The 12,460-nt window shown below is 39.6% G+C and overlaps 1 protein-coding gene across 2 annotated transcripts; it reads right to left on the bottom strand.

Moving 5' to 3' along the window:
* Positions 1-1,887: 1,887 nt before the first annotated feature.
* LOC103710769 (SNF2 domain-containing protein CLASSY 4-like) lies at positions 1,888-12,026 on the bottom strand. Of its 2 annotated transcripts, XR_005508673.1 has the most exons (4): positions 9,619-12,026; positions 4,692-4,847; positions 2,623-4,582; positions 1,888-2,286 (listed from the first exon to the last, which is right to left on the bottom strand). XR_005508673.1 is itself a non-coding variant. In XM_026806110.2 (3 exons), exons 1-3 carry the CDS (start codon positions 11,680-11,682, stop codon positions 2,678-2,680), a joined length of 4,125 nt encoding a protein of 1,374 aa, XP_026661911.2. In that variant the 5' UTR covers positions 11,683-12,026; the 3' UTR covers positions 2,615-2,677. The 2 variants fall into 2 exon arrangements, 1 of the variants encoding a protein (XP_026661911.2); XM_026806110.2 differs by lacking the exon at positions 1,888-2,286 and having other exon boundaries at positions 2,615-4,582.
* Positions 12,027-12,460: the final 434 nt, after the last annotated feature.

The raw sequence follows: 12,460 nt of genomic DNA, 5'->3' as shown, positions 1-12,460 counted from the left end.
TAGCCGAATGGATTCCAGCTTAGAGAAAAACATTTCACCAGATGTCCCAACCCCACTTAAAGGGAATTCAACTTGAGGAAAGAATGAGCAAAACAAAACATGAATCTTAGGCTGGTCACATGCTCTGGGGGCTCCCCGACTGTATATTTTTGCCTCTGATACAGGTGTTCCCCAAGATTCCCGACATTCAAACCTCTAGAATTTCTCAGCCTACTGCACCTTTTCCTCGAAGGATTAAAAGATGAATACAGAAGTAGCTAAAATTTACAAAGTAGGTCAATTTTCATAAACGTTGCAGGCTGGTTAACTCATAGCTGTTAAACCTAGATGGTGGTAGCCAAAAAGCCTAAATGACTGGTTCTAAAACTTATCCCTCCATTTCAATCCTAAACTACCAAAAGTTTTTTTCTGCTACATATTTTGGATGTACCTAGTATTTCCTCAATGTGTGTCCTGATGCCCCAATGTTGGGGAAAAAACCATGAAAACATGCACTTGCAAAACAAGAGGTTGCTAGAAGCTGCAAATTACTCACATTTGGTGCAACAATAGAAGGAGTGCACAGCCAACAAAAACTCACAAATCAGTATATAACCAGAAGCCCAAATCAGATAAAGCAGAGACACTGATTTTGGCAGATGATTTGTTGCTCTCAATTGGTTGTTTAAACCATCAGCTACAGTGAACAATGGATCCTTCAAAACTGGCAACCACCGCAGGATATAACATGTTATTGCCAGATCATACAACTTAATATCGGTGGTGGTTGATGCACGTTTACCTGCTAAGAACAGTCCAAATGCTTCAAACTACACACCAAAACTCTGTTAGGCAATGGCTTTTGAAATCAAACCAATGTAGGCTAAACTGCAATTGAATTCACATCTTAAGTAACTTCTGCTATTCCAGAAGCTGTAGGCCACCATATTCAACATGATAACAGAACAACAAATTTCATCGCATAATCAAAACCGATCCATAAAAATTACTTCGAATAACAGATTCTGACTGTACTCTTTATCGATCAAAGAAACTGTCAAAAACCCTTTTCACGTGCCACCAGTCACAGATAATCTTGACATCACTCTGACTGCTGACACCACTGATAATTAAGCTGTTCGCATTCTTTCCGATGGCAGTACATTTCAAGGAATATGAATGCATGGGCATATAAACCAATACAATATAAGAAATAAAGAAAAAGAAAATATTTTTATGGATGCAGTACCCTAAAGGACCTGAACATGAATATATTACCCACTACAGAACATCTCCATTTCTAAAGAAATGCATCCAACTTTGATTTGATTGGATGCAGTGGCCAGAAATCCTCCAACTGTAGATTGGAGCTTGCATGATCTCAATCAAAACAAAATCCCCTTTTTCTTTTCTTATGAACTCTAGAATACTACAAATGATCTCTGCTGCAAAACCAACTTCTACTAGATGCCTGGCTCTTCTCCATCTTCATTTATCAACATTCTCATCTCTATTAGAGGCACTCCATTATCAAGTATAATGCGACCATGAGACTCTTCCGCTCTGGGAGCGTCATTCACAGCATACTCCAATGATGAGAGAACAGATTCAGACTTGGAAATAAGTCAGTGAGAAACTTTGGAAAGTAATTGAAAAAAGGAGCAACCCCATCTTATTTAGGTTGTAGTGATTCCATACATACCCCCGAATTAGTCGTACTTGACCAATAAAGCTATCTGGAGACTTGCAAAGGTTACATAGAAGTTGGAAATTTAGCAAAGACATCTCTCTTTATGAACTTCCATTTGAAGGAGCCAGTGACCCATAATAATACCATTAAAGGATAGAAACTCAGGGCATTCAGCTTTTTGACGCACAAAGCAACCTAAATTATCAACGTAAGGAAGGTTTTGATCGGATGAAAAGAGTTGGTTCCATAGAAGTAAATCATTAAATCGTCCTCATTACATTAGTCTAGACAGGTCAGATGTGAAAAGGAGCATAAATGAGAATTAATCCTAACCATAATTGATCATTAAATCCTATTATGCAACAAAACCATGTCAAGCGCTCAAACAACTTCCATCAACAGCCATTAGCATTTCATTGCATTAATTCCATCATGCATATCATGACTGCATCAACTTCATGGCCGTATGAGATATTCCCGATAAGTGCATTGGATTCTCATTCAAACTTGTATCTTGACTAACTATTCTCCGATAAAACTCATAAATTGTTTAAAAAATCATCATCAGGAAAAGTAAGAGTGCATTTATTGATGGTGTGCACAAGAAAAGAAGTCTCCTGCAAAGTAAATGAGGCAATATTTAAAAAAATAAATAAAACTGAAGGAGAAAAAAACAAACTAGGATTGATGCCATGAAGATATCTGGTGTTCACAGCCAGTTTTCAGAAAATTAAATGACTGATTTATATTGTATAAAAGAAAAGGTTTATAAAAACTCTACAGAAATGGCGGCTACTTAAGAAATGATTGGTGGGACAATGGCACAAAATATACAGCCAGATGATGACATGCTAATAAATGCTATTCAATGGAGATTTTTCAATTTAAAATGAATTGTAGCAAAAAATAAAAATAAAAAAAAAGACAAAAGTAACAGTTAGAAGATTGAATACCATCAAATGAAATTCAGTCAATGGTTGCCGCTGCATCAATTAGGGGCCAACACTGTTAAGTGCATATACCCTTTGGTGGATAGTAAATCTTGAGAAACATGCCCTTTAGTTTGTCATGTGCAGTCATCTCTTCTAAAATTTTATCTTCAGAAATCAATTTAGTTGAATGTTCCTCTTTGGCCTGTGATGAACTGTTTCTGACATTAGTAAAATCAATTTCAGTGGAAAACACTAATTTAGAAAGATGATCCTTTTTAGCTTGTCTGTCATATTTGTCTCTTTCCCCTGTTCCACTTGTCATCAGGTTGTAAGTGTACACAAATTTCTTCTGCCCAATTCTGTATGCTCGGCTGATGGCTTGTCTTCCTACTGCTGGGTTCCACACAACATCCAGAAGTACAACCCTTGAAGCCCCAGTTAGGCTTATCCCTTCACAGCAAGCCTTTGTTGATGCAAGCAGCACCCTTGCTTCACTTTCCATATCGTTGAAAATATCAATTGAGGATTGACGATATTTTGTGCGGATCTTGCCATCCATCTGCAACACCTCCTTCCCTTCACTCCAATTGAATAACTTGATTAGTTGGTCCTTTATCATAGACAATGGCTGAATATACTGACTGAAAATCAAAACCTTCTCTTTTAATGCTTCGCAAAGTCGAACAACTTCCATTACAAATCTTGTTTTCACCCCTATATAGGGGTTCAACTTCTGTTTCTCTAGCAAAGGTTTGTCTAAAAGAGATTCTTCCTCAGTAGACAAGTTCAAATAAGTGACTAATGAAGGATGAATAGAAGCCAAGGAGGTCTTATATTCATTCTCAAAGATGACATTCGATCCAATGTGTTCCATTTTCTCAATGATGTCTTTTTGGTGAGGTGGTGGATCTAATTCAATCACGCATTCCCTCAAACCAGGAAGAGTGTTGAGGATATTGCCACTATGAATATGCACAAATGGTTTTAATATTGATCTTATTTCTTCCGCATTATCATCAGTAACATGATTAGTTAGAGAAGCCCAAATCTCTTTTCCTTCATTCTTTTCTGGTAAGATGTCTTGTTCCATGTACGAGATGAATTTTGCCTTTCTTTGACCTCGTTTTGATGTTCTAATTGAGATCTTTTCAGCAAATTTAGGTTTTACCAGACACATAATATTGTAAAGCTCCCCAAAATTATTTTGAAAAGGAGTTCCAGAAAGGATGATACGTTTTTCTGTTTTGATTTTTCCCAGTGCCTTCCAAATAAGACTGCGTTCATTTCTGGGTGTGTGCCCCTCATCAAGAACAAGCAAACCTGGCTTCTCAAGCAGGACCTGACTCAATTTCGGGTCACAAGAGTTGTCTGCTGTTAGCTTTTTGAACAAGCCATAGCTTATTCCAAGGATACCGTTACTTTTGACCCATGAATATAATTTCACTAGACGCATGAAACTGATATTTCGAGGTTCTTTCGCTGCCAACTGACGGAAGGCAATATCTTCCTTCCCAGAGTAGTCTGGAGCATTCAAATTATGAATTGGAAGGTCCACGTTCCATTTTCTGAATTCTTCTTCCCACGTCAGGAGCATTCCACTAGGAGCAACAATTACAGGCCTGCATTCTGGGAAAACCTTCATGTATGTCTGGATAAAGATTATTGATAATCGCGTCTTTCCTGTCCCTGGGGCATGTGAAATCACACACCCACCAATGACGTCAGATCTAGCACCTGATTTCAGCTCATCAAGGTCAATTCCTCCAGCTAGATTTTTCCACATAAACTCAAATGCTTCCTGCTGATGTTCATACATTTTATCCTTAATCCCTGGAACGAGATCCCATACAGTTCCCTTTAGAAGACCGCATGAATTTGGATTACCATCATCTTTAACTGTTCTACAAAGATCATCAAATAAGAGCGTGCCTTCCACCTTAGCAGAGTTTATCCTAGCTGACCCTTCCCAAATGTGTGTTGCCTTTGCATGCAGAAAAGAATCCTTAGTTAATAGAAAGTAACATGCTGTGCAGCTTTTGGCAGCACAGAAAAGGAAATATCTGAATATTTACAGATCAGCCACCACTTACCAAAGATGGTATTATATATTTGATCTCCAGATTCACAAAGGAGCAGAACTTGCATCTAGTTCCTATCTGCTCATCAAGAATAAACTGGTGTTTCCCTTTAGAACATAATGTCAATAGATCAGATTCATCCTCAGGTATATCAACTTCTATTTGACCCTGTAAAACATCACAAAAGCATAACACGCCTCCTCTTAGTTAGCAGGAAGTGGTCAAATAATCATGGTAGCATAGATTAGAATGCACATGAACACAATACCACTTTCCACGAGGATGTATTGAATCATTACACTAACAGAAATGAAGCTGTTATCATTGGTGAAAGCCAAAGAATCAACTAAATGTAGATTGATATTATAATATACGGACAGATTGGGAAAGCTTCACAAGGAAATGAATAAGCATGAATGCGTGTAACATATCAAATATCTATATGTACAGACATGCACACAAAAATACAAATAGATATAGATAGATATAGAAATGGACTACCCTCCTCTTAAGAGCACAGGGTATCCACTCGTATCACTTCATTGACCGTTGAATTAGACTTTAAATGGTTCAAATTTATTCCACCATTATGCACTCAATATTAGACTCAGCAGACATTATAGACTCCTAGTTCAGACAACTGGGTACCCATGACCAAGCTCTTCATCCTCCTCTACTCTTTCTTATTCTCTTCTTCTCATTTCTTCTTTCCTCCTCTATCTACCCACCACCACCTGCACCCTTTCCTCTACCAAACTGCCACCTGCACTGAACCAAGTGCCCGCCGGCCCATTTGATAGTTGCTATCATCACCACCATCGCCAACCCAAGCACCCAACAGCATGATGGACACCACTACCTCAGTGACCCAAGCACACGCTGGTCCTCACACCACCATCATGATTTGTACATGTATATACATGTATTTATGCATGTGGGTGAGCTTACGCACGTGTATGCATGCATAGGTGGGTGCATGCATATCTTTAATATCTGCAAATTGCTGAAACTTAATGTGCAGATGATTCTATAAACATAATACATGAAGATGCATGTTGTATCAGCTTAATAAAATGTAAATTAAAAAGAATGACACCTACATCCATATGCATATATGTGTGCATGCACGATCCATATCAAAAGTTATGAAAACTTGAATGTTAAAAAATGTTGTAATCAGCTTATGCACAGTTAAACTAAGGAAATATTGGAGTCAACCATATAACACAGAGAAACAAGCATAACAATGGAGAAGTCCGAGCACACTTTTACAAAATGATACTACTTGATCAAAATAATCTTGTTGGTACATAAATCAAGCAACCTCATGGGATTCACTGTTGCACTAAACAGACTAATTAAAATTTGAGTTTTTTTCAATGGTTATAGCTTCAAAAAATAAGAAAAAGGAGGAAAAACTGTAGGCATGCACCAGTATCATCGGTATGATGGCATTTGCATGCATGGTCTGGCAGGTACATAACGGTGCACAGAGTTTCTGCATCCCGAAACCCATACAAGTGCCAATTTCATGTCGGAACGGTATGGTACTTTTTGTGCCGTCCCATTTCAGTGGTTTTTAAATCCATGGTCATGGCAAAAATGTGTGTATCAAAAGCAATGGATTATCTCCATGGCTCTATATTAGATGTTATGTTTCATGGTTGTCAAGAACAAATTGCCTTGCTTGCACCTTTGGATAATTTAAGTAATATTGATATATGCAGAAATAGATAGTCTCTAATCGAATATATTAGTATACCACTTTAAAATCCTTCAGCTCTCTCTTGCAACCCATATGCTTGGACGCGTCAGCTCAGCCCAAAGCGCTTGCACCCAACACTTAAAAACGGGTATCAGTGACAGTTGGAACGGGCATGCAAAAAGAAATTCTTGAAAAATTGATAGATGCTACACATGCATGCATCCAAACCCAACTTTTCTACCCATTGTCACACTGCATGGTACCTACTGTGCCAATAAAGTACTGGCATGGTATTGGGTTATGTACACCTATCTCATTTATACCAGTTCATGCCAAGTGATATCAGCCCATTACAGTGCATAACAACTGCCAAGTGCGTACAGACCGATATGGCCCAGCATAGGCCTGTTTTGGACATCATGAGACTTGGTGAGTGGTTCGTCAAGGGACTAGCATTGGCCTGCATGGCACCACATAGCATGTACCTTGTTAGCCAATGACCGGCATAGGCACAATGCACAGTATTTTAGTTTTTTCTCACACTCAAGTCCATGCAACGTAGCTTGCAACATGTAAGTTTGATGTAAAAGCAGAATTTTCTATGTTTCAAACTGATGAAAATCACGAACTGGGGCAGTTAATGTTCTTAAGTTAAATCAAAGCCTTCCAGTTAAAAATGTCTCCGCTTTTCATCTAAAACCACTTAATCTAGTTATAGCAGGGATATGGTAATTTCTGAAAGCCACCAAAACAAAACAGTGACATAAACCTCAGAGATCTTCGGAAGTTTTCTTAAGGAAAATGGTTAGAAACAAGAGACTAAAACATTTTGGATTTCCTGATAGATTCTAAGTTAAATTTCTTCAGCCAACATATAAGTAAAGTCTATTCAGGCAGATCATTAGTTGTCGGAGTACAAAATGCAGAATGGAAGTGGAAATTATACAGAATCGAGAACCATTTTGTTGTATTTTCTAATACATGTGAGTGAAAAATCCATATGCACATAATATGTATATTTCCTTTGTCATGAATAAATAGTTTTCAAGTTCACATAGGATGTCAGAAATTGACATATTTACTAAAAAATGTTTATGAAATCTTTCCAATTCTAGAATAAACTATAATTTTATGTCACAATTAATTTTCATGTAAACAAATGCTAGTTGAGTGAGTAGTCACTTTTCTTTCTAAGAGGTCATTTTTATAATTTTTTTAGGGCATGCCAAACCTACACATATGCACAGGCAAAATATCCCTATGCATTACAAATTTTCCCTTCTTGATGTGGGGCAAGCATCCAATGCATGTCTGGTCCACACATCAAGGGAGTAAATGTGTGGTTCACACGGCATGTAGAACTCATCACCAACATGCGCATGTGTTTAGCATCTTTCGACATTTTAATTTTAGCTTTAGTAACTTTTTCCAGAACAGAAATGAATCAGCAAACCTCTAAAATCTGTATCAGCCTTTTGAAAAGTTCTGCTGGTAATTTTTCAGTCAGATTCCATATTTACACACACACAGCCTATATAACATAAAGATGAGACTAAACGATAGTGATAAAGGTGTAAACAACGAAAAAGGTATGTGAAACAAAATATCTAAAACCATTATTTGGAACAATATCTTCAATGTTATCAGCAATCCTTCCTAAATTGGTTTTGATGGTAGTTTCACCGATTCATAATATGTTAGGACTTAGTACTCTTGTTGCAAACATCCATAGAAGATTTTAGGTCAGTACTCACATAAAATCTCATGCAATAGGAAGCTGGATGACTAGTTACAATTTCAGTTTATGCTGGCAATCACAACCGAGAAAATATTTTAGCATCAAACAAGTAAAAGTTTTATTATATCATCAAATGACTCACACATTATATCATGCTAAAAAAAAAGTTATACTAAATGTCAATCTGGTTGCATACTTGTTCATTTGCAAAATATTTTCTTCTTTGTCATGAATGTGTGCTTCAGTTTTGTCAGATTCAAGTCGGGGTTGGCCTGTTAGTTATAGTTATGGAATGGTGACTAATATCGAGTTATCAACAGTGGGCTAGTAATAGCAAAATCATTAATGACAATTATTATAATAATTTTTAAGTCTATCAAGAATTCTAGTGTCGAGGTCCAAACTTTCCAGTATCAGATTTAGTAATAAAAAGTAACTGCATACTATAATATAGAAAGCTAACAACTCGGCAAATTAATCCATATCGCAATCCCAGAATATTATTATCGAATTTTATGGAGGAGATATAAAAGTATTCTTCATAATCTCAATTTTCACAATATGTTTAAGTAGTATTCCACATGGGGATCTCCAGATAAAATAAAGATGACTGTTATTTTTTACCTACAAAGAGACACTCCCAAATTGGTCCTAAGGGGCTGGACAGCACTCAAACTTACAACAAAATCTTCATTTCTGAAAAAGTCCATATTCAGCCTGCTAGCCGATGGTCTAAATATTCATAGTGGGGAGAAGGTCATCAAAATCCATTAATCATCTTACAACATTTGCAGGAACTTTAGAAGTGGCATAGATTGAATGGAACATTTTATTACTATCTCATTTTAGATCTAACTTATCCATAACATATATTTTCTTTATATGTATAAAGATACAGAGCATGAAGGGTCAAAAGTAAAGATCAAAAATTGTTATTAAAGTAACCAGTTAAATACCAAACATTTAACAAAATATTTAACAGTTACAAGGATGAAGTTAAATGATGCCTGCCTGCGACGAAATGTTAGGATATCTCTAGCCAATGATTTGAGGCATCTATGTGAATTTTTCCCTCCGAGGAATTAGAATTAGGGAAAATAAAAAAAATTATCTGGCCTTCTTGCGTAAGTTTAAAAATAAGAAAGAACCCCTTTTTTTTTTGCTGTAACTACTTGAGCCGGATGCCCTTTCAATTTTTTTAGGTTCATGTTTGTAGTACAAAAGAAAAAAAAAGCTCAATGTATTCATGCCACAACTCCACCAATAGGTTATGAATCCACTCCAACTTTATTATGCATATTAGCAATCAATTGAACTTGGATGGTAAAATCAGCTCAATATAAAATGTCTAGCATAAGGAGTATAAAATTTATAAGTGCTGCAATATAGACAAGCCTATGCTTAGAAACAAAAAAGGATTAGAATAGTTATATAATGGATAGCTATTATATATTATCTGATAGTCCCAGCGTGTTATTAATGTAATAGCAGTATACCTCATCATTATTGTAGGTACCGATATTGTTCGACTCTAGAGCAAATTCAAAATCAGCCCATAATTCATCCAGCGCATTCTCAAAATCTGATTTTTCAACAGGTTTGCCATCTTCATCTGCAAACGAGAATATGCATGGAAATATATCCTTGTTGCAAGATGGTTTCACATTTGATAGAGAAGATTTTTCCTTGGAAGAAACCAAATTCTCTGGAAGCTTATCTAGGTCATTGCAAATGGTATCAACAAGAAGATTAAAGAGGGAGCAACTCTTCAATGCCCGCAAACGCTTTCTCTTCTTGGTTTTCCCCAGCTGTGGTCCCTCTCGCCTTGACCCCCATTCTCTCCCATCCACATCTATCTTGCTGCCACCACCACCACTCTTAACCTGATTCCTTCTGCAACTGCCCTTCCCACAATCCATACCAGATGAAAAACCAAAATTTTCCTTTGATTCATCCAGGTTACTTGCAAACCCAACCTTCTGTTTCTTGTTGCAAGGCTCTGAATCAAAACAGGATTGAGCATGGTGGGCAACTGCTATACTCCCGTCCTCGCCAGAGAAACTTCTTACATCCGGCTTAACCTTGTAGTTCTGCCCATCCTCCCCACACCCCTTCTGGCCACCTCCGCTCATTATCCTGGTGTTCTCAGGATCAGCATAGTCACTTTCATAACAGGAATCATCTTCCGCCTCCTCCTCTTCTTCATCCTCCTCATCCTCTGAATCATCCGACAATTCCACCTTGAAGTATTGCGTATATGACACTCTCCTTTGCTTCCCCATTCGCGATCGAGTCCTCCTTGCTACACAAGAAGTTGTCACAAAATACCTAACTTCCTGAGCACTCCTTTTGTCACTGCCTACCTCAGCATCCTCTTCTTCATCAACATCATTAATTTCCAGAACATCCACCTGCCCTTCAGCGTCAGCAAGAATGTTACTTCCATCTTTTCTGCCACTTTCTCGACATTCTTCAACTTCGAATTCGACATTGGGTTCGTGAACTTCATGGGTTTTCCCTTCATCAACCTCAACATCCTGATCTTTTCTTTCTCCATTGGCAAAAGCAAGATTATGGCTCCCCCCTTCTTTGCCAGTTTGTTGAGATTCTTGAGCTCTGAATTCGACATTGGGTTCACAAACTTCATGGGTTTTCCCGTCAGCAATCTCAAATTCCTGATCTTTTCTTTCTCTATTGGCGTCGGCAAGATTGAGACTTACCCCTTGTTTTCCAGTTTGTTCAGATTCTTGAACTCCAAATTTGACATCGTGTTTGTGAACTTCATGGGTTTCCCCTTCATCAACCATCAATTCCTGATCTTTTTCTTCTACATTAGCATCATTAGTTTCTAGAACTTCGACTTCCCCATTAGAATCCGCGATTTTATGAATTTCCTTTTCTCCACCGCCGTCACAGGCTTCTTTATCTTCTGACTTTCTTTCGGCAACATTGACTTCAAGCATTTCCCCTTCTCTTCCTTCATGTTCGCAAGCATTCAATCCCCCACTGGCAGCGTCTGAACCGCTCCAAGAAGCCGATTTTACATCATTAGAACCTGATTTCGACCTCGTTCGGTCTTCCACGGTGGCCTCGCTATCGTCACCCTTGAGATCCGAAACGGCGATGACCGCTTTCCGATCGGAGGACGACCAGGACTCCCCTCCGTTCCGCAACCCCGGTGGTCGCGGCCAAGCTCCCAATTCCACCGCCTCATCCGCGTAAGCAGACTTCCGAGAGCTCCGGTGGCCGCGATTCCCCTGCAAAGAAGCCCCTTTCTTGCAATCCCCGTCAACTCCTCTTCCTCCGTCGTCCTCGTCACCGTCGTCGTCGAGGACGATCACTTGCGGGGCCGGTGCCCCAACCGAAGTCTCGCTCCTCTCATCGAATCCTAATCCATCCGGGGAATCCGAAACCCCAGCCCCCTCCCGGCCTCCGCCGGCCGAGGAGGAGCCGCTGGAGCGGGCGGCGGCGCCGTGTCCGCGAAGGCTGGGCGACCCTTCGAGCCAGGCCCCTTCGCTTAGGGCTCTCCGGCTGCGCGTTCTCCTCGCGACGCAATCCATCTACCTTCGCCTCTCCGTCTCTCCGGCGCTCTCAAAAAAGACGAAGGGGGGCGCCGAGCGCTGCTGCTAATCCCACTCAGCTTTTCCACTAATAGATCACGAAGCGGCGGGGAAGTGAGAGAGAACGCGGCGCCGTAATGAAACGAGAGCGTCTTATCGCGCCACGCAAGCGGTGGGTGCGAGATTGGGTGAAAACTGGGTTCCGGGAAGGGGATAAGACGAAGCCAGCCGAAGCGGCGAGACAGAAAAGCCCGCCAAAGCGGGGGAAGGTGCCGCTCTGCGTGCGCTAGTGGAGCGGGGTGAGTGTATCGGTTACCGTACCGCCTGCTGTCACGGTCTCAGAGATTTGAAAACCCGACGTCTTCCAACCCAAAAAAAACCGGACGTCTGTTATATGGCGAAATTGCCCTTGTGAGACGGCGGAAGGACTCGTGCGCATCCCAAGACAGCTGGGAGCCGTTTATTGGATGCGGAGTGGTACTACTAATGGGTTTGACGGTGAACCCGGGGATTTGTTGAAGGGCATATTTGTCATGTTTGGGTACTTGCTATGGCTTTTCTCTCGGTAGTCGTCTTTTGTGCCTACGAATCTGACAACAGACTTGTTGAGCACCAGCAGCATCGCTGGCTTGCGTGGCTCGGAAAAACAACTCCGTGTGATATTACAGAAATACCCATCAAATAATGGATATACCCACCTACCCAATAATTAATGTTTATTTATAATATTTTTTTTCACAAAAGATTTTTTTTTTTTTTTTGGTATGCTGCCCCTCAC

The sequence above is a fragment of the Phoenix dactylifera genome, chromosome 2 (genome assembly GCF_009389715.1).
Source record: "Phoenix dactylifera cultivar Barhee BC4 chromosome 2, palm_55x_up_171113_PBpolish2nd_filt_p, whole genome shotgun sequence".
In the NCBI taxonomy this organism is placed as follows: domain Eukaryota; kingdom Viridiplantae; phylum Streptophyta; class Magnoliopsida; order Arecales; family Arecaceae; genus Phoenix; species Phoenix dactylifera.
This window is presented reverse-complemented; position numbering and strand designations above follow the sequence as displayed.

What these genes read in the sequence shown, in the direction of transcription:
- LOC103710769 (XM_026806110.2), bottom strand. Translation starts at nt 11,682, where the DNA reads ATGGATTGCGTCGCGAGGAGAACGCGCAGCCGGAGAGCCCTAAGCGAA. An exon ending in GTACCTACAATAATGATGAG is followed by an intron (nt 4,848 to 9,618) that starts GTATACTGCTAT and finishes GATGTTTTACAG; the next exon opens with GGTCAAATAGAAGTTGATAT. An exon ending in AATATATAATACCATCTTTG is followed by an intron (nt 4,583 to 4,691) that starts GTAAGTGGTGGC and finishes CTGCATGCAAAG; the next exon opens with GCAACACACATTTGGGAAGG.